General features: G+C 56.0%; 7 protein-coding genes across 7 annotated transcripts; 2 read left to right on the top strand and 5 right to left on the bottom strand.

Annotated features, from left to right (window-relative positions):
* Nucleotides 1–2: 2 nt before the first annotated feature.
* Nucleotides 3–1,613, bottom strand: PHACADRAFT_253511 (uncharacterized protein; the record flags this gene model as incomplete). Its single annotated transcript, XM_007394203.1, has 1 exon — nucleotides 3–1,613. A coding segment is annotated over exon 1 (1,181 nt), but the record flags the coding sequence as incomplete, so codon positions are not given.
* Nucleotides 1,614–8,753: 7,140 nt separating this feature from the next.
* On the bottom strand, nucleotides 8,754–9,945 carry PHACADRAFT_91351 (uncharacterized protein; the record flags this gene model as incomplete). The annotated part of the gene is made up of 4 exons (XM_007394204.1): nucleotides 8,754–8,966; nucleotides 9,029–9,304; nucleotides 9,361–9,568; nucleotides 9,629–9,945. The coding sequence occupies 4 exons, from the start codon at nucleotides 9,943–9,945 to the stop codon at nucleotides 8,754–8,756; spliced, it is 1,014 nt and encodes a 337-aa protein (XP_007394266.1).
* A 751-nt stretch (nucleotides 9,946–10,696) lies between these two features.
* Nucleotides 10,697–12,408, bottom strand: PHACADRAFT_207661 (uncharacterized protein). The gene is made up of 5 exons (XM_007394205.1): nucleotides 11,750–12,408; nucleotides 11,584–11,694; nucleotides 11,485–11,518; nucleotides 11,186–11,423; nucleotides 10,697–11,120 (listed from the first exon to the last, which is right to left on the bottom strand). Exons 1-5 carry the CDS (start codon nucleotides 12,106–12,108, stop codon nucleotides 10,873–10,875), a joined length of 990 nt encoding a protein of 329 aa, XP_007394267.1. The 5' UTR covers nucleotides 12,109–12,408; the 3' UTR covers nucleotides 10,697–10,872.
* Nucleotides 12,409–14,369: 1,961 nt separating this feature from the next.
* PHACADRAFT_194030 (uncharacterized protein) lies at nucleotides 14,370–15,404 on the top strand (the record flags this gene model as incomplete). The annotated part of the gene is made up of 2 exons (XM_007394206.1): nucleotides 14,370–14,384; nucleotides 14,430–15,404. The coding sequence occupies 2 exons, from the start codon at nucleotides 14,370–14,372 to the stop codon at nucleotides 15,402–15,404; spliced, it is 990 nt and encodes a 329-aa protein (XP_007394268.1).
* A 25-nt stretch (nucleotides 15,405–15,429) lies between these two features.
* Nucleotides 15,430–16,406, bottom strand: PHACADRAFT_194031 (uncharacterized protein; the record flags this gene model as incomplete). The annotated part of the gene is made up of 3 exons (XM_007394207.1): nucleotides 15,430–15,552; nucleotides 15,617–16,237; nucleotides 16,302–16,406. 3 exons carry the CDS (start codon nucleotides 16,404–16,406, stop codon nucleotides 15,430–15,432), a joined length of 849 nt encoding a protein of 282 aa, XP_007394269.1.
* A 2,801-nt stretch (nucleotides 16,407–19,207) lies between these two features.
* PHACADRAFT_118092 (uncharacterized protein) lies at nucleotides 19,208–22,273 on the top strand. Its single transcript, XM_007394208.1, has one exon. It carries the CDS (start codon nucleotides 19,227–19,229, stop codon nucleotides 19,893–19,895), a length of 669 nt encoding a protein of 222 aa, XP_007394270.1. The 5' UTR covers nucleotides 19,208–19,226; the 3' UTR covers nucleotides 19,896–22,273.
* On the bottom strand, nucleotides 22,274–22,769 carry PHACADRAFT_253517 (uncharacterized protein). The gene has a single exon (XM_007394209.1). The coding sequence runs from the start codon at nucleotides 22,680–22,682 to the stop codon at nucleotides 22,404–22,406; it is 279 nt and encodes a 92-aa protein (XP_007394271.1). The 5' UTR covers nucleotides 22,683–22,769; the 3' UTR covers nucleotides 22,274–22,403.
* Nucleotides 22,770–25,524: the final 2,755 nt, after the last annotated feature.

Here is a 25,524-nt window from a genome sequence, read left to right on the forward strand (position 1 = left end):
AAAGGACCGAGAAACACTCACTGTTTCGCCGCGAGATCCACTGTTCCCGGTGCGCCTGCGCTCGTCGGGCTTTCTTTTCCGCCCATACCCATACCCATGCCGTTGATATCTTTCGGACTCCCACCGAGTCCAATCGGCGGAAGGCCGCCCCCTCCAAACGCAGAGAAGCCGCCGTGCACGCTGTCAGGTGTCGGGAGCGAAAACTCGCCCATAGAGCCGATGCCCATGTTCGTCTGGAGCGAGTTCGAGAGGCTGCCGGGGAGGCCGTGCCCATGGTGCATCGACGGCAACGACGTGCCGAGCGACGAGCCCGGGTGGAACCAGCCCGAGGTGTGGTGCACCCCGAGAGGCGAGCGTGCGCTGTTGTTCTGCGACGAGGACGGCGGGGGGATGATAAGCGGCTGGGTGATGTGTCCGCGGTGCAGCGGGGGCGGGGACACGCTCGAGATGCTTCCACGCTTTGGGCGCGTGCGCCGCGCGGGCCCGCCGTTCGTGCTTGGTGGTGGATGTGGATCGGACAGGATGGAGGAGCGGCTGCGCGAGCGCGAACGGCCGTGCGAGGATGTCGGCGGCCCGTTGGAAGACGGAGAAGGAGTTTGCCTGGTAAGGAAGTCTCCCGGGTTCGTTGCGTTCGTCGTTGTGGTGTTCGAGGAGAAGCTGGACAGGCCGGACAGGTGTGAGCTGAAGGAGCTCACACTCGAGGGCTCCCCGCTGTTCCCGCTGCTGCCGTTATGCGACCCGTTGCCGTTCGAAGACGTGTTGAGCGCAAAGGGATGCGACTGTGCGTTTTGCGAATGGCCGTGCGAGGACGACGGCGGTTCATAGCGCATCGAGGAGCCGATTGCGGGGACGGTGCTGTTGAAGTGTGCGTGGGTGGTGAATTCATGCAGGGGATGCGTTGGCGCGTGCATTGGCAGGGATGAGCTCGGCGGGAGCGAGAAAGCAGATGTTCCGCCCGCGCCAGGGGTGCCGTAGCTGCCATGGCTCGAGCTGTGATGGTGATGGCTCGTTGGGGCGGAGATATCAAAGATATTGTGGGTTGTCGAGGGCCGGTAGTCGTCGTACGGGCTAACAGGACTCTGTGTGGATCGCTCGTGGGACGAGGGGTGTGGATGAGTGATGAGACTCGCGAGCTCGTCGGTGAAGTCCATGTTTCCGGCGCCGCCTGAGCCGTGATCGCCGGCGGGGAATTTTCTGAATGTCTCTGGCACGGAAAGGTATGATGGCGGAGAGATGAAGAGGTTGTTGGTGTCAAAGGAGCTGCCGGCGTTGGCGGGGGTGCCGTCGCTGCTTGGGGGTGTCGAGGGGGCAGGGGAGGGTAGATGGAAGCCCTCTTGGCGATGGGGCTTGTAGTTGGAGTACATAGTGGTCGCCATCGCAAGTTGTCGTGGTCGTGGGTGTCGTTGACGGTCGTGGACGGTCGTTCGCGGGCGGGGCAGGAGGGGAACGAGGTAAGAGAGTGGAATGAAGCGGTGTAAATAGAGTGAGACCCTTGGGATAAGACAAGGCCAAGGCAAGCGTTGATTTCACTTTCTCGCTCTGGGGGGCGGCGCCTACGGACGCCCTCCTCCTTCCAATTCTGTGCGCTGGCCCGGCCAACCGGCTTCCCCATTCCAACCCCGCGTTTCCACTCTTTCGGTCCCCATCAATTGCCCCAAATACCCCACAAACAGGAACAAACACAGCCGCTCTTCCAGACTCCAGCCATCGCCTTCTCTCAACCCCGCACAGCAGAGTCTCAGAATGCTTCCGACCTGTCCTTCCTGCTGTCTCTGGCCTCCTTGCCCGAGACACGACATATTGCGCCCTCGTCAGCACCCACCGCGACGCTTGTCGACCCCTGGTCCGCCGTCTGTCACAGCGAGCACCGCTTGCGACACAGCGATGAAGTCATCCCATGCTGTTTCCCCACAGTACGTCCTTCCGCTACTTCTGATATACCGTTTTCATCCGATCTCACATCTTCCCCTTGCATCTGCGCTCGCCCACCGTGTACAATTTGATCATGGACAGATGGGCCACCGTCAGTGATCGTGGCGAGCGCAGATAACGTTTGTCATCACCCAATGCGCCCCCGCATATACTTAGGTATCGCTTCGGAGCCCTGCCGTACGCACACCAACCCAAAGCGCAACGCCTAGCGTTTCTCACAGAGATATGCAACCTTGTCCACTGCGTCTGCAGAGCATTCCGCACCAGAGCCTAGCACGATTGTTAAGCAGGGCAGAACGGGTGCTCTTTAACACACGTTTTCCGTCATCTGCATCCGTCTTCCACGACGAATCACATCTATCGGCGTGCGTCTCGCCTTCTCGTCCGCAACTCACCGACATATGGACAACGACCTTGACTTCGCTGTCCCTCGCCTTGGCTCAGCCCAAAGCGCAGGAACCTTCGTTCGCGGTAGCGCGATAATCAGAAAGCGCGACCCACCAAAGCGTCCGGCCGTCCCCCCTGTTCCTTGCTCCCTCTGGCTTCTCCGCCCGAGCCTGCCTCCCATTGGCCGGCGCGAGCTTTCCTGTCCCGCCGGATCTGTTCGCCACACATGGGCATGCCACACTCTCTTGTCCCGCCCTCTCGCCGTCGGACGCTTTGCTGCGCTGTCTATTGCCGATTCCGCTGTGCTCGGCTATAGCTTGTCTTCCATTCGTGTCTTCGCGGTTTCGAACCACGATTTGTCTCTTTTTTTTGCGCCTTCTGGCCGCCGGCCTGCAGCGTCCTGACGGCGCGCGCAAAGCTCCGTTAGCGCCGGCAGGCCTCGGAGGCGTCTGCAGTGTATCGGAGGGACAGGGTAAGTTCACATTTTCTCTTCTTTTTTCTACTTCTACAGCGGGCGCCGTGCCCGTGATGGTATATCGCGCTGCGCCTCGGGCGCGTCTCAGATAGCATTTGTGCCCTACATATTACAACATCTATGTGCAATATCAAATTGCTATATTGCTCGTACCGACATTACATCTCGACGGCCCACCGCTGCCTCCACTTGCACGCTGCAGCGAAGTAGCCTGTCCGTCGTCATGGCGCACGGTCGACGCCTGTGCTTGTATGAACGCATCGTCCGTGCGCCCAAACCCAAGTCCGGATGTGCTCTGTGCAATTCGGCGATAACTTTTCTGGGGGCGAGGATGAGTTGATTCCCGGTGTGCGATCAGGATCCGAGACAGGGGTCAGCGCGTCGCGCGTCTATCAAAGCGTCGGGTTGCGATGCACCACCTGCGGAGAAACGGTGTGTGCGTTGCGTGTCGGGCTCGTCGCATGTTGGGCGCGAGACCAAGGCAAATAATCGTTGTGGGGAAAGATGCACTGGTGACGTCGGTCTGCGGGAGCTTAAGCTTCATTCTATGATGCATATTTGTCGTCGTACGGAGAGGTGCGACTGAGATATGAAACCGATGAAGACCAGATGCCTTTCCCGTGTGCCGATGTGCCCATATGTGGCGTTCGATAGCAACGTATCGCTCGCCACCTCACACGTTCACCGAGACCGCAGCCTGCCACACAGTGTACTGAAGCAGAGCAAGGTTCGGAATTGCAACAGCTCGGAGGGCGCAGGCTCCGAGCCGGCGCTCCGTCATCCCCGACGGGACTTTGTTCTGGCCTCTAGGCACCATATGCGCAAGCGAATGGTCCTGGATCGAAGCCTGCGAAGCACCGCTGCCATCTGGGGCCGCGCATTGCTTCCGGCGGCGCGTCGGCCCCCTGGCCCTTCAGAGGGTGACACTTCGCAAGTCCGTGGCAGCACAGACGTAGAAGAGAACGCGAAAGAGAACGGGGGATCAAAATGCGGACGTAGTCTCTGCTCTGCCCTGCTCAGTGATTCGCCGCGCAACGGTTGTAGGGAACTTGTGTCGAGAGCTGGCCAATGGCAACGCGCGCAATACAAGACGTCCCGCGTGCACTTGCCCATTTTCGGATCTTGGTGCGTTTTCGCCGCGGAGTGAGGAAGGTCTGGTCGTGCCCGGGCTCAACGTGGTCCCGCCCTGTTTCCCCACGTTTCCCCGCGCCGCCCCCGCCGCACGTCTCGCTTACCCCGCATCGGAGCATGATCAATCTGAGGACGCGCGATCGTCGATCGACGCAGCTGCGCTTGCGCGAAAAGCGGGTTTCTTTCCCCACACCCAGTCTATGTGTGCGCCTCTTCTGTCTCGCCCGCTCAGTTTGCGCTCGCCCACGCTCCGCCAACGTCACTGCTCGCCACAGCGAGATGACCGACACCGACGGGGCTGCACCACCGAGGTGGAAGCTCTCTGGGACGCCCGGAGGCTCCGAGACGCGCACGAGAAAGGAGAGGCTCCTATTGCTGTCGGCGTCGCGGCAGTGCACTGCCTGCCTCTGCAAATAGGCGCCTGCGGGCTGGCCAGCTGGAATTTGGTACTTTGCTTCTATGTTTACGCGCGCGCGCTGCAGAGTGTCAATGGCGGCTACGCTTGCTCTCGGGCTCTTCTGCTCGGCAATGCTCTCCGAAGCCACCGACCGCACCACTTTCTTTCTTTCTTTCGACCGTCCGTCCGCGCACATCGCCAGTCTCGCTGGTGGTCTCGACCTCGCCAATGCGCCCTCTTTCTGCGACCCTGTGGCAGGCGAACGGGAGTGGGCTGCAGTACCTCCGACAAAGACACCGGCGTACGTAACCCGCGCGCGGCGCCTGGCCAATCACTGGCCTCCTCGCCCGCCGCCCATCTGAGATGCTTCTCTTCCAGGGCGCGTCGCGTGGAGCTGATTGGGTGCTGGGTCCCTCGCGTGGGAACGCTGTGCCCCCGTACGGAGCAGCCTCGTGGCGCAGCCCCCCTTCGTCCGCGGCCCTGCGCAGAGCAGGACGCAACGCAACGCCAGGCAACGTCCCCCTCGTTGTGCGCTATATACCTGGGTGCGCACCCAGGCTTGTTTCAGCACCTGCGGTAGCAGAACTGAGACACGTCCCTGTCCTCTCCCTGTCCTTAGAATTAATGCACGCGGGCTGCGGTCCTGGTTCCGGCCGCGCGAGGCGCCCACATCGTAACGTCGTCATCTATGACCTAGTCTATGACGAGCCCTCCCTACACGCTTTCGTATTACATAATCATCTATTGGCCACATCTTCCAAGGCGTGTAGGTCTCGCCGAGCGGATTAGTGTCCGGACCCAGAGCGCTCGAGAGTCGAGACGCGTGAGCTCCTAGTAAGTCCCGCGAAGACACAGCATCTATGCGCGCCGGCGACTTGAGAAATATGGATTGAATTGACTCAGGAACGTCGCATAGGCCGGCAGAGGGAAACGCAAGCACCCCTTTCGCGCGTTGTACAGTCGATGCGTCCTTGTATGCCCGTAGTCGGCGATGGTACCCACAGCGGCAAACTTAAATGCATGGCTTCCAGGTGCATGTTGGAAGTGACTTGTCAAGGCGCGAACCAAGTCTCCAATCTGCGACAGCGAAGTGAAGTCCGTCCGGTCGAGCACGAACCGCCCAATGCCACCAGGCAGGGCGCCATTTGTCGTATGTCGTCGTTCTGACACTACGCATACGACTGCTAGGAGTGCTATCCATGCAATCCCCACGCATTTCTGCTCTGCGCAACGCCATGACAGCCTGGGCGAGCTCGACGACTTCGAAGACGCGACCCTCCAGGCAGCTTGACCTCGGTTTTGGCAACACGAGGTACTCGTTCTGTGCTCTCCGCGTCTCGTACGGGACAAAGTTCTATCTCTGGGGGGATATTCCATTCTCTGTGTACGTACTGTACATGTCGAGGCTACCCATGTCTTATATGTAAGCCTATTTACGTTTCGAAGGGAGACTGAGTGCAATCGAGAGTTTGTGCGCTGCGACCAAAGATCCCTTCGTACGGTTGCCGAGCAGGCTCAGGTCAAATTCCCAAAACCCAAGTCAGAAACCCAAATCTGATACCATCAGCGCTCGGATAACCGCCATACACCACCAACCTCCGAGTGCACTGGCGCCTCTTACTCTGAACATTTGAGTATTTTCAGCATAAATAGTCGATTAATATTGCATGTATACGAGGTTAGAAGTCAAATGAAGCATGTCAATCATCGTTTGCAGGGCAGGCGGTGGGGCGAACAGCGATGGCGACGTTAGGCGCCCACTTTCCATAGAAGCAGCGCGTCGGGGCTTGGGCCTCCCTTGCCGTCGGAGTCGTTGCAGGTGTGCTTGACCTTGCCCTCCTGTGTAGCTATTTTACTAAATGTATATATTATCAGCTGCTAACCTAGTTATGATCAATATCACCTAGTGAGAACAAGTCATGCCGTACTCGCTAGATTGTGCTACCGACTTAGGGTTAGGCTCTAGATAAGATAATCGAAGCTTTGGGCGCTTGATTATCGCTTCGATAAGTTTGGGTCAGATAATGGTCCTCGGCCCGCTACTACCTTTATTGACCTCAGAGTATACAGATACAGCACCTTACATGTTTTCGTAACATCCAAAAGGCCCAAAAATGCCATACATAACCCAGACTAATGTTTGTGTGCGGGAAGGTGCTCGGGCGCTCATTATGCGGTTGGCCATCAGCTTTGTGATTCGGACTTGGGTTTTGGGGATTTGACCTGAGCCTGCTCGGCAACCGTACTTCGTGCTGAGACGCGCCCGAGCTACAGCTCGCTCGCTCGTCCCGGTACCGCCAAGCCCATGTCGACTGGACCCTGTGCCACAACGCTAACCCGTAGAGGGGCATGCGCAGTCTGGCACGCAGGCCTAGGTGGGGCACCAGGATGGTGGCGCCTGCGCCAAGCCAAGAGGATCGAGTGGTGCCATCGACGTCAGCTGGGGCAGTGTCCGCCCGACCGAATTGGAGAGCCAACTCGCCCGTGATAGACTTGCCCCGGTGTTGCTGTAGCGCAGGATCGAGCGCGCGTGGCGTTGCAGTAGCTGCATCGACGGCGAGGGGCCCCAGCGCGTCCGATCATGCCAGGCCTGGATACAACCTGGGCTCACGCAGACTGTGTGCGCTGCGTGCGCACTGCGCATGCTGCGGGGCCGAGACGGGACTCAGAGAGGATCGTCGCACCGCATCGCATCGCATCGCATGGGCGGCGCGGAGCGGCGGCGGATCTTTCCCTTTGCGACAGCGAAGGACGTGTGGACGTGGTGCGACTCTGGTGCTTGTTATCGCCAGGACGAGTCCGGCCCCACGCGCCGCCGCGCCGCACCGCGTGCTGTTCCGCTCGCGCCTCTGCGGCAGATCAGACCTCATTGATTTCGCGGTGCGAAGCGCGAGGCTCGCCTGCTCGAGCGCGTGTGTCCAATAGCAGGAGAATTTTCGTGTGGAACCGCACAGGCGTTCGTCGCGTCGGCCTCTCCGGTGTTCCGTCATGCATGAGGCAATAGCTGAGCTGGTGGATTTATCACATCGACTGGGCCTTACGCACCCACTCTGCGTGTGAACAGAACGCGTCTGCAACGTGCGCGACAATGGAGAAAGCCTAAATATGTCTAGCGCGTACCTCCGTGATGGGCACCGCATGCTCTGCGCTGGAGCCGGCGGGTGCGCAGGAGCGGATGAACGTCGGACGAATTGGCTCGGAACCGACAAGGTTGGGGGTGCATGCGCGATTAGGCAGCGCTCTCAGGGTCGTGGGATCGGAGGCAGGCTCACTGGAGGGTCGTCCTCAGATCGGTGGGAGGGTGGATGGTGTAGAAGAGGCGCCGCACGGCAGGCCGACGTTCCGGAGAGGGAGTCCAGGTCGAGGTGCCTGGACACACTGGGGGCAGTTCCAGTAGAAAGACGTCCTGGGATTCAACGTAGACATGGACCAGTGCATGAGCAAACACGTCGGTCCGGGTGATGTGCACAGTGTGCTCTGTCTGACGTGCTATGAGAGATCACAGCACCGAACGCGTTGCGCGAGGCTGGGAATGAATCCAGAGTATAGTTAGCGAACTGTCGCAATGCCAAACTACAAAGATATCGACTTAGCTAGTGCTCGAAATAATGACGGCCCTCTGGCGCCGGACTCGGAGTAAACGATACGAGGACGTGGAAGCGTCATTGACAATGGAAATGGCACTGCCAAAGCTCGTGTATGTTGTGTGGTAGATCGAAACCAACGCCTCATCAAACGCCAGTCGTCGGTCCCGCGAAGCTGTTTACAACAGCCTGGCCAGTCGCTCGTTGGACGGGTGGGAAGATACGTGAGAGACGGAATCTTGGCAAGAGCGGCACATATCATGACCCGAGAACTGCTGAGTAGCGTACCGGATGTGGGCTTGGTACAAATTCCGCGCGAGGCACTTTCCCCGCATCCGTACGAGTCTGCCAGATCCGAGGGGTACGAAGTGATGATAGTTGCAGTCGTGAAGACCAAGTTCTAGAGCAAGAAACGAAGTGATGAAATGCTGCAGTATCGCTGTGGTCGTCGAGGCCGCTTGCTCCCGGGAACAAATGCGTCTGCAGCTGGATCGGCCAAACTTAAGGCTAGAACACAACCAGCATACAGTAATTGACGCTTACACGGACGCTTGAAATGGCTCCTGCGCTTTAGGGCGGCCTATACACACACGCAAATCCCAGCTTGACGAGCGACCACTCATGCAGATTCACAGCACAGCACTGTTCAATTCGCATTTTGCTCGGAGTATCTGTACGCTGGTAAGTAATTCTAACGTGATCTACAATGGGAATGTATGTTTCTAATAATTCACATGCAAAAGAAACTCGAGTCGTTGTATGCCCGGCAAGGAACTAAAACACAATCGCGATATTCATACAGAAGGCATCAGCCATCAAATTTCTCGTACGTACGGAGGCCACTAGCTCAAAGGCCGACTTTCGCGGCGACGGTACCTTCGATCCACTCCTCAAGACCGCGGGAAATCTCGTCTCCGTGGGAGAGAATGAGAAAGTGGTCCGCGTCGAGCTCTTGCGTCGTCACACTGTGCTTGCTGAACACCTCCTGCCTGAACGACGCAAAGTCGGCCTTGGGAGGGCAGAGAAAGTCATTCGTTGCCACGGCATGGTAGATTGGCGCCTCGACAGGCGGGAACTTGCGCTCGGGAGGGATCTCTGCAGCATAGCCCGTGCGTCAGCCACGCCATGAGAGACAGGTCCAAAGGGATATGAAGACGCACGCAGGTCGTCCTCGGCAGACAGCTTGCTCGTCGCGATCCTGAACCAGCACGTCGGCGCCGCAAAGCCGTTGCGCCTGAAGGTCTCCACAAAATGCTTCACGTCTTCCTCGGACAGGTAAGCTGTCCGGGGGGAGGTGAAGTTGTCGAGCAGGTTCTGCTTGAGCGCGCCCGTCGGCGCCAAGCGCTCCTTCCAGATCTCAGGGTCGTGCGGAAACTCGATGTTGACGAACGAGTCGATCTGTGAAACACGCGTCAGCGAGACTGCGAGATGAGGCGGGAACGCGTGCCGCATACGTGTGCCTGGAGGACCTCGTCCGAGTCTGGCTCGCTGAAGAACGTCCAGCAGCCGAACAGCTCGTGCCCGACGTTCTCCTTCAGGTAGGCCAGGAACACTTCGAAGTCCATCGGGGGCAGCACCTGTACGAAGGAGACGCCGAGGAAGGCATAGGCGAGGACTCGCTCGGGGTAATAGTTCGCGAGGCGCGAGATCGCCTTGCAGCCCCTGCAGTTGGCGGTTCAGCGTCCGAAATAGCCCTCAGAGAGAAAGGACGAGACGACTCACCAGTCATTGCCGATAGCGATGACCTTGTCAAGTTTCTCGGCATCCATAATATCGATAATGTCTTTGGATATCAGACTCGGGACGTACGCCGCCGGGTCCGTGGGCTTGTCGGTCCCGCCATACCCGAGCATGTCCAATGCAAGCACGCCGTAGCCCTTGTCCTTCAGACGAGGCGCGATGTGGCGCCAGTCGTAAGACGTGCATGGGAAGCCATGGCAGAACAGCAGGGTCGGCTTGGAGGGCTGGGCGGGGGAGAAGTAGTAACTGTATGTCAGGCCGCGAGAGGTGACGACGTCCTTGTACAGCGATGTGTCCATGATGAGATAGTGATGATAGAGAGAAAGCGGCAAGGATGCTTGCGTATTTATGCGTCGCGATAACCGGCATTGAGCTGATTTCAGACTACCCGAGACTTGACCTGAGATGTCGCGGGCAAGCCATCTGAATGGCTTTCTTTCCGTGGAAGCCTATCGTGACCCGGGAATCGCTGAGTATCCTACCAGATGTGGGCTTCATGCGAATTCCACGCAAGGCACTTTCATGGTATCCGAATGAACCCGCCGGAGGGGTACGAACCGATAGTCGCAGCCTTGAAGACTAGTCTCTCAAGCAAGAGAACGTTGAAGTGCCTCAGTATTGCTGTGATGCACCGCGACTCACTAGACCCGCAGCAGGCATGCCACTTGCGCCGAAATACATGACGCGCGAGCCCATATTCACGAGGCGTTTGATAATGGATGGCCATCTGCTCGAGCCCGTGTCAGCTCAGTACGTACAAGCACCAGAGTCACGGTTTGTACTCACATACTTATTATCCGACGTTGCTGTTTGAGACAGAATTATAGCAATCGTGGTCACTGAGACCGCACGCTCCCGGGAACAACTTGAAATGCATACGCAGCTGAGCCAACCAAATTTAGAGCGCAACCAGCACGATTAACACTTGAATGGCTCCTGTGCTTTTAGTACGGCTTATACACACTCGCAAGTCCCAGCTTGATGAGCGACCACTTACGCAGTTTTGCAGCACTGGACTGCTCAAGTCCCATGTTGCTTGGAGTAACTGTACGCTGGTAAGTAACCCTAACGTGATCTAAGTTACAATGGGAGTGCTGGATTTCTCATTATTCACGTGCAAAAGAGACTCGAGTCGCTGTATACTTGGCAAGGAACTAAGACAAAACGCGATATCTATAAAGAGGGCATTAGCCACCGGGTCTCTTGTACGTACGGAAGCCACTAGCTTAAAGGCCGACTTTTGCGGCGACGGTGCCCTCTATCCACTCCTCGAGATCGCGCGCAATCTCTTCTCCGTGGGAGAGAATTAGCCAGTGGTCCGCGTGGTATTCTTTCATTGTCACACTGTGACCGCGGAACACCTCCTGCGTAAACGACGCAAAGCCTGTCTTGGGAGGGTAGACGTAGTCGTCCTTCGCCGCGGCATAATAAATCGGCGCCCTGACAGGCGGGAGCTTGCGCTCGGAAGGGATCTCTGCAGCATAGCCCTTGCATCAGCCACGCCATGAGAGACATATCCACAGGGATATGAAGACGCACGCAGGTCGTCCTCGGCAGATAGCTTGCTCGTCGCAATCTTGAACCAGCATGTTGGCGCCGCGAAGCCGCCGCGCCTGAAGGTCTCCACAAAGTGCTTCGCGTCTTCCTCGGACAAGTAAAGCGGTCGAGGCGCAGCGAAGTCTTCAAACAGGCTCTGCTTGAGCGCGCCCGTCGGCGCCAAGCGCTCCTTCCATATATCAGGGTGATGCGGAAACATGACGCTGACGAACGAGTCGATCTGTGAGACGCGTCAACGGTCAACGGTTGTGGGACGGAGTGGACGCGCGTCTGCCACCTACATGCGCCTGGATGACCTCGTTCGCGTCTGGTTCACTAAGAAATTTCCACTAGCCGAACGTCTCGTACCCGAGGTACTGCTTCAAGAAGACCAGGAACACTTCGAAGTCCATCGGGGGCAGCACTTGCACGAAGGAGAGAATCCGAGGAAGACGTAGGCGAGGACTCGCTCGGGATAGTAGTTCGTGAGGCGCGAGATCGCCTTGCAGCCCCTGCAGTGAGTAGTTCAGCATCCGAGATAGCCCTCAGAGAGGAGGAACGACTCACCAGTCATGACCGATAGCAATAACCTTCTCGAGCTTCTCGGCGTCCAATATATCGGCAATGTCTTTCGATATCAAGCTTGGAACATACGCCGCCGGGTCGGTGGGCTTGTCGGTCCCGCCATACCCGAGCATGTCCAAGACGAGCACGCCGTATCCTTTGTCCTTCAGACGAGGCACGATGTGTCGCCAGTCGTGAGACGTGGATGGGAAGCCATGGCAGAACAGCACGGTCGGCTTGGAGGCTGAGACGAAGATCGCCGCCGTCGTTCTGGTCAGGGCTTGCGGCGGGCGGATATTGATGCCATCTCGGGCGGGCGTCCAACGCCCGTTTTTCTGCCAGACGAACTTCACGACCTCCATCCTCCACGCTTAGATTATGGCTCGTCGCTGTCCTAGATACTTCTCTGCTTGTATCCGCTTGTTTTCTGGCATCTGTGCGCACTCTCTTAGGTCTCGGATAGCGTATTGCGGTTATGGTGCGCCTAGCTAAACCCTGGCCGGACCTTGTGGTGCGTCTGTTTCGTGCGCGATGCGGGCTTAACTCGACGCCTTAACAGAACGCGCATTCTCGATAATTCAGTAATGCATATGCTACGCGGGCCCTTTGAGGATGGATCAAAGCGGTCGAAGTGGTGAGGAATCTCGAGGTGCGTCTCCCTGGCCGCTGTGTCTCATATGTCCTTGCTTATTGGCAAGTTCAGCGGCCAGCGACTCAGTCGTCTGTTGGCAAAGCGCTAGCTTAATTTGAACATACAAGCGTCTGCCGCATCTGTCCTTCTGCTCGACAAGACCCCGCACAAAGGTACATACGACAAGTCTTGTCAAAGTGCATTTCAATGTTTCAGCCTGTTCGCTGGCGACACGCTCAGCATGCAGGTGAGTCTCGCTGTCATATGCACTACATGCGCCCTAAGCGAACTTGGGTTCTTGCAGTGAAGGATTTGCTCGCGTTGATTCAGACTTTGAAATTTGATGGCGCAAGCGTCGCGTTTCTCAACATCGTCGCCGCATTTAGCAACTTTCGTTCTATCGCCTCGCCTCCACCACTTCATACCGGACCCGAACGGACCTTTTTTCAGTCTTCGTTGATTGCTCGGGCCTTGGCTCACCGCCCATATCCGTGGAGGCGTACCGCTATCATCGAATATGACATAGGAGCATCACGAGATGTCCACATTGGCGACGTCTCGTACTATCGTCTGTCCCGAATGCATCTATATTGCATGAGCTCAGACGCACCGAATTACGGCTGCATCGGTGGAAGAATGTGAAAAAAGCGGCGGGAAAGAAGACAAGAAGAAAGAGACGGCCGTCCGCAAATTTGGTGGGAGACTTCTTAAGCACATATAGCAAAGACCGCGTTACAGGTACGTACCCCCAAGAAGCTGTATATGCGCTGTCGATAACCGTTTCGACAGATGTGTCTTTCCCGTACAACATGCATCCCATTCGCACCCTCAAAGATCTGGCCAGTCTTCACAGTTTTGGTACCGTCTGGGTCCGTGTATACAACCACCGATATCGGTCGTACATGCTCCCTGTGCAGGTCATGGCAAGATGGTAGCTCTTTAAATGCTGGTATGCTTTGAGAGGGAAGGGTGGGACAGCAGGGGTTGTCGCTGTTTAGATGAGATCGTTTTGCAAGGTGAGCCCTGCGTGGCGTTGGACGAGATGACGCTGATGGCGGTGCTGGTTTAAGCGTTTCGGGCCCGGGCATCGTGCTTCGACCTCACGCTGTGCGGTATGAGATTCTACACTGTCTTTGTATTTCGCAAAAAAAAAAAATTGCGCGCGCATGCGGGCATTCGTTCTTGGACCAATGTGACCTCTGTGGATCCCTGACCTGTTGTCTATATTAGCCATGCATGTCCAAATATTGTTGTCTAATCGATACTCTTTCATAGCTGCCGGCGTGTTCTTGACTCTGCGCGATGAGGGCATCACTACGGCGTGCTCGCTCCCGAATAACCTTGTCATCCCACTGATAGCGCGGTCAAAGGCCGTGGGACTGAATCGACTTCGGCAAGCATTCGCATTGGCGGAGGGACTGACAGCTCATAGCCATCTCGTTCACGGATCCGCCCGACGCCACAACATGCACGCTGCAACACGTGTAACGATCCTCCGTGACTCGTCTCTGTCCACGACCAACGCGAGCACACAGAGGGGAAACAGAACACACAACGACACGGCTCAAAGTACGTATCTTATTTTCACCCAGACACTGTCCTGGTTGTGCTGGGCCAGTCACCCTGCGGTGTCGCACGGCCGCACTGCCCCCCGACGTTGCTCGCCCAGGCCGTCATTACGCCGCGACGACCCATGCCCATTCGCTCTATCGTCACATGAGGCTGACTGCTATGCAGAAGGATGACATCCTTATGCGATCCCCTTCCGCTATGTGGAGGGCAAGCCGACGCCGATCCAAGAATAGCAGATTTTGGTGAGACTGCGGATCCTTCGGTGCGCTGTAACGGCTGCCTTCATCATTACGGCATGATAAACTTACGAGGACTTGGTCAACCCTACTTAGACGAAGACGGGAAAGACCAGAACGAGTGGCAGTAGAGATAATTCGGATTTGTTCAACTCGAACAATTTAGCATCAGTGAGTTCTTGGGATGGCAGCACGATTCGTGCGAAGGCCGCGTCATGTTTAGTGCGCTAATGTTCTCTCGCAGGTGGGGAACGCGGGCTGGCGTTTCGAATTGGAAGGGACGTCTATCATAGTTCCTTGCGAAGGCCCTCCTTGGCAAGATACCACCGCCGGCACGACCGTGATCCCTGCTGGACTCGAGCAACGTGTCAACGGAAATGGAGACCCGGACACAACCTCGGAAGAGAATCGCCTGAATATCTGGGGCACGGTGCAACTTGCGAGGTCGGGACGTGTCTCTGACAAGCTCTTGTTCAATTCTCTACGCGCGGACAATGGCACAATGTTTTCTCTAAAGCCGTCTCGACGCTCTGAAGTCACGCTTCAGCAAATGCACGTGGGCCGCGGTACTATAACGAATATGTTGGCAGCTGGATCTTGTGCCGACGTTGGTCTGCAAGACCTGCTCTGCAACCTCAACCACATCCTCCAAACCGAATACTCTTTAGAGACCCCTGGTCTTGAAGGCTGCTTACAGCATTTCGTACAGCAGTCAAAAGATTTTGGCGAACTATACGGCTTCCTGCGTCCTTGGTGGCACACCGATTTCCGCGACGTCGTGCAAAAAATAGCCGCTCGCGAAGACGAACTCGAGACAATCCGCCGCGACGCTATCCGCGGATCCTCCATCCAGAATTCCAGAATTCCTCCCCGTCGTGTATGGGATCTGCGTTCCAACCGTGTTCTCCGGCTTCACGCCCTTCCCCGAGAGGCAGGCTCCGACCCTGAAGATATACCATCCAAGGTCTGGTGTGTCTCGCATAGCTGGGTGGACGAGCAGGATCGTATCGACGTATGGACGAAGATTAATGGAGAGCAATGGCCTGTCCCTACCCCACGCAAGACGACCCTCGACCACGTTCGCATAGAGCTACTCAACATGGGCGCCGAGTCGACCCGGATGACCGCCCATCTTGCGACTAAGAGTGCCTCCTCTTCGTCTACAATCTGTTCTCCAACTACTTCGCCAACAACCCAGTGCTCCGCGTCTTCTCTGTGATTTATCAAGCAGTATGACACGCCGTTCAGAAGTATCCCATGTCTGCTGAGAATTGAGAGCTTGATAGACTCTCCTCGATCTCCACAGGATATCTCGATTTCTTCCGCTCCAGCTTGAGCAGCACCGCCCAGTAGGATATGACATGATTCTATGACATAGCCAGGATGGAAGTATACACCCTGCGCATTAGTGTGGAGCTGACTCGGATCCACGAGCCTCAGGCTGCCGTCCTCAGAGGTTCCCGCTGAAATGAGGGGTTGGCTGACGTGAGGGGTCTCCGAAGAATGCAAGAATCTCTGCCATGATCCCCATAGTCCAAAGGGACTACACGGCGGATACCGTAGCGAGATTACCGTCCGCCGCTGAGCGTCCATGTGCTTGAGTAACAGGATCCACGCGATCTCTGGACTCACGTTCTCGTCGTAGATAGGGAGTGTGGGGCACCGGAAGATGTACGCAAGCCCAGCGATCCTGTCGAGCTCGTTGGTACATGAGCGTTCGCGAAGAGTTTGGGCAAGGCCAGAGCCGTCTCCACGGCTGTTAACCGCTGTCACGATACTGCGAAGACGGTCGAAGAATGATTGGGGATCTACCAGAGGTTTGCCAGTTAAGCCTCCCGGAAGCCAGCTCAGCGGGGACTCTTGCAACGTCCAGACACGATTGAACCACTGTCGTGTTGAGCCCAGGACGGCTGGTGAGGTATCGAGAGGTAGACCGAGGCCATTGAAATAGATAATGCAGGGTGTCGAGGGACGGGAGTAGGTGTAGCCGATGGTGGGTACGTCGAGCTTCCATTCCTCTTGCCGTTGCGTCTCGTCCTTGTCTCGTCCTCTCTGCCTTAGGCATAGTACATCCAGCCACGCGTGTCAAGACGAAGGCCAGCGGCTGGGGACACACGTAGCCGCCAGCAGGCGACGGATGCGAATAGTATATTGTACCGCAGAAGAGGCTGCATGTCGAAGCTCGAGAGTATACGACTATATTGCGGTACGTGATTATCATGTTATGATTCGCAGTGCAAGTGTGATTGACTCCAATCCCGTATCGACAGGCATACAACGAGCTGGTCGAGCTTGAATTGGCCAACGGCTTTAAGGCACCTTCGGTTGGTGTGACTTGCATGACCATCCGTTGCTAGCACGACTGACACATGTGACGGCCAGTATTACACACTCTACGCAGTACAGAACAGGCCCGACTTGCGAATACTACTGGCCAACATGCACCCGCCTTGGTTACCAAGCAACGATCGCCCTATCATGACACAGATAATCATCCCGGAGCTTGTCAACCAGCGGATCATATGTGGGAGCTCTTCCGCCGACAGCAATCGAACCTTCATTTGGGGATTGATTCATCTGGCTTCGTCGTTCGGAGCTGCATCCGCCCACGAATTTTTTCGGTCATCAGGTAGAGGAGAATGCTACGCTCTCCGGCCTTCCACTCTCTCCGCCATCCCCCTGCAGTGGGTATACATTGGACAAGGAGCGATACCTAATTCACTCGCGGACATCCCTTGTCGCTCCCTATCAATTGACGATCTACTTGCCAAACTCAACGACGTCCTTGGTACATCTTATACGCTCGAAACCCCCGGCCTTCGCGACTGTTTAGAGTATGCTGTCAGCGCTTCACATGATTTCGGGGAGGTGTACGGCACACTACGCTCGCAATGGGCGAGCCACCGGCGGCCCGAGGGCTTTGTCCCAGTACTCACCAGGATGAAGGATCGTCGTGATGAGGACCAGCGAAGGCGAGAAAATACAGTTCGCAATCATTCCATCCAGGACTCCCGAATGCCTCCTCGACGTGTCTGGGACCTGTACAGCAATCGAGTCCTTCCCTTCCATGTAGTGTCTTGGGAAAACGACGAGGGCCCTAGCTGCTTGCCTGCCGACCTATGGACGGTGTCACATAGCTGGGTCCACGAACAAGAGCGCCAGAACGTCGTGACACCGATCAACGGACACCGATGGCCTGTCTCGATCCCGCGCGGCACATCACTCGACCACGTCCGCATCGAGCTGCTGAATATGGATGCCAAATATGTCTTCCTCGATGTCCTCTGTTTATGGCAGGAGGGCAACGCGGACGACGACGAAGTTCGGATCGAGGAGTGGAAGCTCGACGTGCCTACGATCGGTCATATTTACCAAGCTCACCCTCGCGGAAGACCATGCATCACATATTTTAACGGCTTGGGCTTACCGTTTGATGCGACGCCGACAGTTCTCAAATCGGACCGGCACTGGTTCAATTGTCTGTCTACCGTGCAGGAGACCGTGGACAGCTGGTTACCTGGCGGGCTCACCGCCGCACCCCTCTCCGATAGCTCGAGTTTCTTTTCTCGCATGCAGGACCTCATCTCGAGTGTATCTCGCTGGGACCGATTAGTCGACGTCATCCAAGCCGTGAAGAGTCGCAATTGCCCCACAGACCTTGACAGGGTAGCCTGTCTTGGTTACCTCCTGCAATGCCCGACGCTACCTCTGTACGATCGGTTGACCTCCTCGGAGTCCGCATGGACGTTGCTCATCAAGCACATGCCTTCATGGGCCAGGACATCCCTCTTCCTTCAGCACGAATCTGATGCTCCATTCGGACTGTGGATCTCGTGGCGGGGGCTCTTGGCATCCCCATCGGCGTTGCTACTCCCAAATCAGACGCTTGACACGGAGCGGCTGCAGCTGGTGGATCCTCAACAAGTTCACACGAATAAGCTCGAAGAATATTACCATTCCGCATATGCCACCGAGCCATGCTACATTGTATCCTCACCCGACGACGCCTGCCGAAATACTGGTAGACTGCCAGTGTTCCGACTGTACTTCTACGATCGCGCTGAGCCCATCACCGTACAAGTCACTGCTACCGAAACACATGGATGTCTTATCGCGGATGCTCCGTATCGCTTGCTCGGCGTCGGGTACCCCTGGCGGGATTGCTGGGTTGCGGCTGAAGTGGTCGGAGAGCGGGATGTGCAAGGCAAGAAAGCTGTTGAGGTGATCAAATGGGGTGTGATCCACATGGATGAGGACGAGGGGAAGAAGTTTGTTGGGCTAAAATTAGGGGAAGATAATGTGAAGGTGATGTATCTGTGGGGTGGGGAGGCCTTGGGCAGGAGCAGGCATATCGACAAGTATATCACACACACCCCTTTCGAGTACGGGGCATCTGTCAACGCACTGGCAGAGGATGGGCGGGCACCACTGCATTTTGCAGCACAATATGGCCAGATCGACAACATGCGCACCCTTCTCGACCACGGCGCGGCTGTCGACGTGCGGGACCTGGACAGGTGTACACCACTGCATATCGCCGCACAAAATGGCCAAGCCAACATTACGTGTATCCTTCTCAAGCGCGGTGCAGCTGTCGACTCGCGGAACAAGGGCGGCTTGACACCGCTACATATCGCCGCACAAAATGGTCACGTCGACATTGTGCTCACTCTTCTCGAGCACAGCGCGGCTGTCGACTCGCAGAGCAAGAACGGGTGGACACCGCTGTATATCACTGCAGAAAATGGCCACGCCGACATTGCGCGCACCCTTCTCGGGCGCGGTGCAGCTGTCGACTCACAGAACAAGGATGGCTGGACACCGCTATATATCGCTGCACAAAATGGCCACGCCGACACTGCGCGTACCCTTCTCGAGCGCGGTGCAGCTGTCGACTCGCAGAACAAGAACAGTGCGACACCGCTACATATCGCTGCACTAAATGGCCACGCCGACATTGCGCGTGCCCTTCTCAGGCGCGGTGCAGCTGTCGACGTACGGCAACAGGACGGGTGGACACCGCTACACTTCACTGCACAAAATGGCCACGTCGACACTGCGCGTGCCCTTCTCGAGCGTGGTGCAGCTGTCGACTCGCAAAACAAGAACAACTGGACACCGCTACATATCGCTGCAGAAAGTGGCCACGCCGACATTGCGCGTACCCTTCTCGACCGCGGTGCAGCTGTTAAGCTGCAGAACAAGAACGGCTGGACGCCGCTACATATCGCTGCACAAGAGGGCCACGCCGACGTTGCGCGTATCCTTCTCGAGCGCGGTGCAGCTCCCAAGTCGCGGAACAAATATGGCTCGACACCGCTACATGTCGCTGCAGAAAATGGCCATGCCGACACTACACGTATCCTTCTCGGGCGCGGTGCAGATGTCAACCGGCAGAACAAGAACGGCTGGACGCCGCTACATTGCGCTGCAGCAATTGGCCACGCCGACATTGCGCGTATCCTTCTCGAGCGCGCTGCAGATGTCAATTCGAAGAGCAAGGACAGCTGCACACCACTACATTGCGCTGCAGCAATTGGCCACGCCGACACTGCGCGTACCCTTCTTGAGCGCGGTGCAGCTGTCGACTCGAAGAGCAAGGACGGCTGGACACCGCTACATGTCGCTGCACAAAAGGGTCACGCCGACACTACACGTACCCTTCTCGAGCGCCGTGCAGCTGTCGACTTGCAGAACAAGGACGGCTTGACGCCGCTGCATGTCGCTGCAGAAAATGGCCACGCCGACATTGCGCGTACCCTTCTCGAGCGTGGTGCAACTGTCGACGTGCGGCAACGGGACGGGTGGACACCGCTACACATCGCTGCAGAAAATGGCCACGCCGACATTGTGCATACCCTCCTCGAGCGCGATGCAGCTGTCGACTTGCAGAACGAGTATGGCTTGACACCGCTACATGTCGCTGCACAAAAGGGCCACGCCGACACTTCACGTACCCTTCTCGAGTGCGGTGCAGCTGTCAACCCGCAGAACAAGGACGGCTGGACACCGCTACATATCGCTGCACTAACTGGCCACGTCGACATTGCGCGTACCCTTCTCGAGCGCCGTGCAGCTGTCGACTTGCAGAACGAGTACGGCTTGACGGCGCTACATGTCGCTGCACAAAATGGCCACGCCGACATTGTGCGTACCCTTATCGAGCGCGGTGCACCTGTCGACTCGCAGAACAAGAAAGGTGCAACACCGCTACATATTGCTGCACAAAATGGTCACGTCGACATCGTGCTCACTCTTCTCGAGCATGGTGCGGCTATCAACGCGCAGGATAAGGACGAACGAAGCCCGTTGTTTTACGCGGCCTCGAACGGGCACATCGGCGCTTCCCGCGTTCTCCTCGACAACGGTGCCGGCATCGCAGCTGTGGACATGAAGGAATTACGCGCGCCGGACCGCGCGAAGGCGAAGGGACATACTGAGGTCATGCGCCTGCTTCTCGACCACGGCGCCGAAGAGAACCCACCACAACGAACCTGCGGCCTGAGACGTGCATGGATATCACACAGATAGGGCATGCCGCACATGTGCTGTACAGCCCGTAACGCGTTCACGGAGGATAGGCGATTTGGAGGTTGTGACACTGTTAGGAGGAGACAAGCGGAGGAGATGGACAGGCGAACAGTACGCAAGGTCAAAAGCTCCGGTGCGGCGATGTGAGAAGTAGGCGAAGCGACATCTCGAGGGGCAATCCACCAGTCTAGCCATATATTTTTGTGCTCGTTCAGTGTATATTTCATATATTCTTAGAGGATAGAACACTAGAGGATTATGCATATGTTTTGCCACTGTAGAATCAATATCATACTTGTATACTCCGCTGCTGCAAATCCTACCACACCCCGCCTGTCCTCAAGCTAGCATAGCACCCTTGTTGAGATTGTCGAGGCAGACCGTATCATTGCAAGTGTACCCTCGACGATCCGTCTTGATTATCCCGCTCTCCTACGCCGTCTTGAGGACCGCCTCGTCATTGACGATTGCGACGCCCATGCCGAATTGCATCATGGGAAACGGCCTGAGGGTACACGGGGACTGGCAGCGGAGGAGAGTGGGTTGCATCGTGCATGACAAAGTCGCGGTGACGGAAAGGGACAGGATTTAAACTAATAGGTGAGTTTCACGACATGCTTAAAAACTCGCTACGTGCTTACTATGCTCCAGCTCGCGGGTGTGCGCGACGGCAGAGACGCCACGAGAAGCCAGAGTGCACCCTCAAGCAGGACACCTTGGCGCTGACATTCGGCGGAGAAGAGGAGTGCCCTAGGTGACGGCGGCTTGGTCGTTGCGGACGCGCTCGGTACGGGCCGCAGCCTCGGTAAGGAGGCGCCCCTTCTCAAGCTTCGCGTCGACAGTTGTGAGATCAACTGGGATGCTGAGGACCGGTAGCTTGCGCTCCTTCGCAGGACCGTCAAGAACGGCACGGGCAGAATGAGGCTCGAGTATCGGAGAAGGATGGGAAGTGACAACGGGCCCAGTACTCGGGATGACGATGGAAGGCTTTGGAGATTCGCAAACGTCCTCGTCGACGACCTTCTTGGATACGCGCGCACAAGAGTGAGAGCGTACGCCGCCACGAACAATCGGGAGCCAGTGTTGGCGGCAACGCCCTTCAGTAAGATCCCGTTGAGGGCAACACTGATACCGAGAAGAACGGCGATCCACTTGGACATGACGAATGATTAAGATGGATCAGCCGGACATGAAGTTCTCGACGATTTCGCTGGTATTGGCTGTCCACGCGTCAGCACTAGTGCAGCCGGAGCGCACACTAGAAGTGGAAGCGATAGGATGCGCCTGCGTAGCTGCTGGAACAGCACGAACGTAGATGGGAGACGTAATCTTCACATAAGTCGAAGCATCGCTGACGACGGTGGTTGTTTCCACTTCGGCCAGAGCGGAGAGGACGGTGGTAGCCTGGGGAGAGGTAGAATCGACACGTGGAGGGGGGACAGCGGTCTCCATTAGTACGGGAGTGTGCTTATGGCGGCGTTCAGGAACAGTTGCTGGGGAGAGTAGCGTCGTGCAGAAGTTAGTGGTGCGCAGCGTGAGGAAGGTCGCTAGCTGTGATACACATTCGTCAGTAACCTCTGATCGCATAAAGGGTGTGCACGCACAATAAGAAGCTTCAGCCTCGCCTTCGAATCCACCTCAAACTCCTTCGAGGAACTAAACAGGCCAGACAGGTGCAAGCTGCAAGTCACGCTCGAGAGCCGTTGCCGCTGATGCCGCTGTTCGACCCGCTGTCATTTGAAGACGTGTTGAGCGCAAAGGGATGCGACTGTGCGTTCTGCGAATGGCCATGCGAGGACGGCGGCGGCTCGGAGCCCATCGAGCCCATCGCGGGAATGGTACTGTTGAAGTGCGCGTGGTGGCAAACTAATGCAGGGGATGTGTTGGCGTGTGTAGTGGCAGGGACTAGCTCGGCGGAAGTGAGAACGCAGATGCTCCGCCCGCACCAGGGGGCTGTAGCTGCCATGGCTCGAGCTGTGATAATGCATCGATGATGGCTCGTCGGGGCCGAGATGTGAAAGATATTGGATGCTGTCGAGGGCCGGTAGTTGTCGTATGAATTGATAGGACTTTCACTTTCTCGCCCGGCTTCCCCAAACACAGCCCGGCATAGTCCAAGATCACGAGATCATGTCAGATTCAGCGATTAGATAACTGATTAGATTCGAGCGTACCCTTGATATGATGCCATCTCGTGTGGGCGTCTAATATACCCGTTTCCCTACTTTCACGGGGCTAATTTTATACTATTTTGCGCGGATAGAGGTGCAAAAGCACATTCAGTTTGTTTCATAAATACACTTAAGCTATTCCCCCATGGGGATGTTATCGTTTTAGTGGTACAAAAAGATACACTGCTTTTACACCTTTTGAGCTATTAGAAGAGTTGAAATATCCTTAGGGCGAAATCATCATCATTTCTTTCTCCATGTGTATTACTCTATATATGGATAGCCCAGCGGTAGTTGCACCTCTTTTTGCTGTGAGCTGACCAACTTTTTACAACAAGATTGACTAAAAAAAGGTGACTTTGTTTTACTCTTATTTTCAAATTTTACCTATCATATATTTTCACCGGAAAGTGTTCAGGCTTTCTAGCTTCTTTTCTCACGGTCATTTTCGTACCTCTGTCAGCTAAAAATATTTACTAATTAGCCCCGTGTTTACGACGTCCATCCTCCGCGCTCAGATTATGGCTTGTCATTGCCCTGGACGCTTCTCTACTTGCATCTGCTTGCTTCTGACATCTGTGCGTACTTTTTTAAGTTTCGGATATTGTATTGCGGTCATGACAGGTCGAGCTAAACCCTGACCTTGTGGTACGTCTGTTTCGTGCGCGATGCGAGCCTGACCCGACACATTAACAGAACGTATGTGCTCGACGGTCTGGTAGTGCATATGTCACGCGGGCGCTTTAATAGTTGAACAGAGCGGTCGAAGCAGCGAGGAATCTCGACGTGCGTCTCTCTGACTGCTGCGTTTCGTGGATCCTTGCTTATCGACAATCTCAGCAGCTAACGACCCAGTCATCTCTTGACAAAGTGGCTAGCGTCTGCCGCATCTGTTCTCCTGCTCGACGAGACCCTACATACGACAAGTCTTACCAATGTGCCTCTCAGTGCTTCAGCTTGTTCGCTGGTGGCGCACCCAGTACGCAGGTGAGTTCCGCTGTCATATGCACTATATGCGCCCTAAGCGAGCACGGATTTTGCAGCGTAGGACATGCTCTCATAGTTCAGACTTTGGCGGCGTCGCTGCATATGGCAACTTTCATTCTGTCCTCGCCTCCGCCGCTTCATACCGGACGTGAACGGACCTTTCCCAGCCTCCGCTGATTGCTCGAGCCCTGACTCATCGAACACGATGTAAGGGCATCAGGAGGTGTCCACGCCGACGACGTCCCGCACTATTGTCCATCCCGAATGCATCTATACCGCTGGAGCCCAGAAGCGTTGAAGTACGACTGCACCGGCCGATGAATTTGAAACCCCCAATCGTTCGCAGATTTGGAGGACGGTCTATCCAGCGCATATTGAAAACCGCGTTACAGGTATGTACCTCCAAGAAGTTCGTATGCGCCGTCGATGACTGTTTCGGCAGACGTGTCGTTCGCATGCAACAAGCACTCATTCGCACCGACAACGGGAGACAATCCGGCTAGTTTTCACAATTTCCTCACCGTTAGAGCCCCGCGTATGCATACAGCCACCAATATCGATCGTACAGAACCCCTGTGCAGGTCATAACAAGATACTGGTGCACGTCAGCAGGGCAGAACGGAACAGCAGGAACTACCACTTTCTATATAGAATCGTCTGCAAAGTAAGTCCTGCGCGAAGTTAAACGAGACTAAGCTGATAGCGAGACAGGTTTGAGAGGTTTGAGTATCCCGGATATCTGCGATATTATGCTGCGCGCCGTAAAATTCTATACTGTCTCGCATTTCGCAAAAGACTCGATCTATGCGCGCATGGCATCCTCCCGCTCTCAGACCAATATGGACTCTGTGTATCCTAGACCCCTCGCCCATAGCCGTGCGCATCTAATTGATGCTCGTTTCATAGCTGCCGACGCGTTTGACTACGTGCGTGAAGAGGGGCTACTGCGAAATACCCACTTTTGAACACCCCACCGTCTCGTTAGCAACACGGTCAATCACCGTGGGGTTAGAATTCGGACACGTATGTATCGGCAGACGGATTGACAGCTCATGGTCGTTTCCGTTTGCGGATGTGCCCGACGCCGCAACCTGCATGCGGCAACGACACCGGCGTGTAACAGTGTTGTGCCGGTCAGTGACTGGTCAATGACTGGTCACTCCAGTCAATGACCAGACTCCTGACCAGCGCCTAAGGGACGGGAGCTTTCTCAAGCGGATTATCGGGTTGGGTGATTATCGGCTATCTTGTAATTACCGTTTATATATACTACGTCAGCGGGATTTGTGTCTATGTCAGCAGAATTTGCGTAATCTTTCGAAAGGCTCACCGTCCCTAGGCGACTGGCACAAATTATTGGCGCGCGTGCTCGGCAGCTCGGCAAATGTCCCAACAATTATTTTCGTCGCTCGGTTTTCCGAAAAATAAGCGACGGCGCCTCTCCGCCTCGCTCAACCCTAGAGTAGGAGCCCACCCAAGCTTCATCTGCGGTACCTGCTCCGCTGTAGATAGAAGCTGTTCTAATATGATTTCAGGCAGCTGAGGCTCTATTTTATCTAACAATATACATGTGAGGCAAATAAGTGAAGAATCATCAGAGTTCTAAATTATGCAATGGAAATTAATGTGACTGAAGAAGGTGAGCTTTCC

The sequence above is a fragment of the Phanerochaete carnosa genome (genome assembly GCF_000300595.1).
Source record: "Phanerochaete carnosa HHB-10118-sp unplaced genomic scaffold PHACAscaffold_4, whole genome shotgun sequence".
NCBI classification, from domain to species: domain Eukaryota; kingdom Fungi; phylum Basidiomycota; class Agaricomycetes; order Polyporales; family Phanerochaetaceae; genus Phanerochaete; species Phanerochaete carnosa.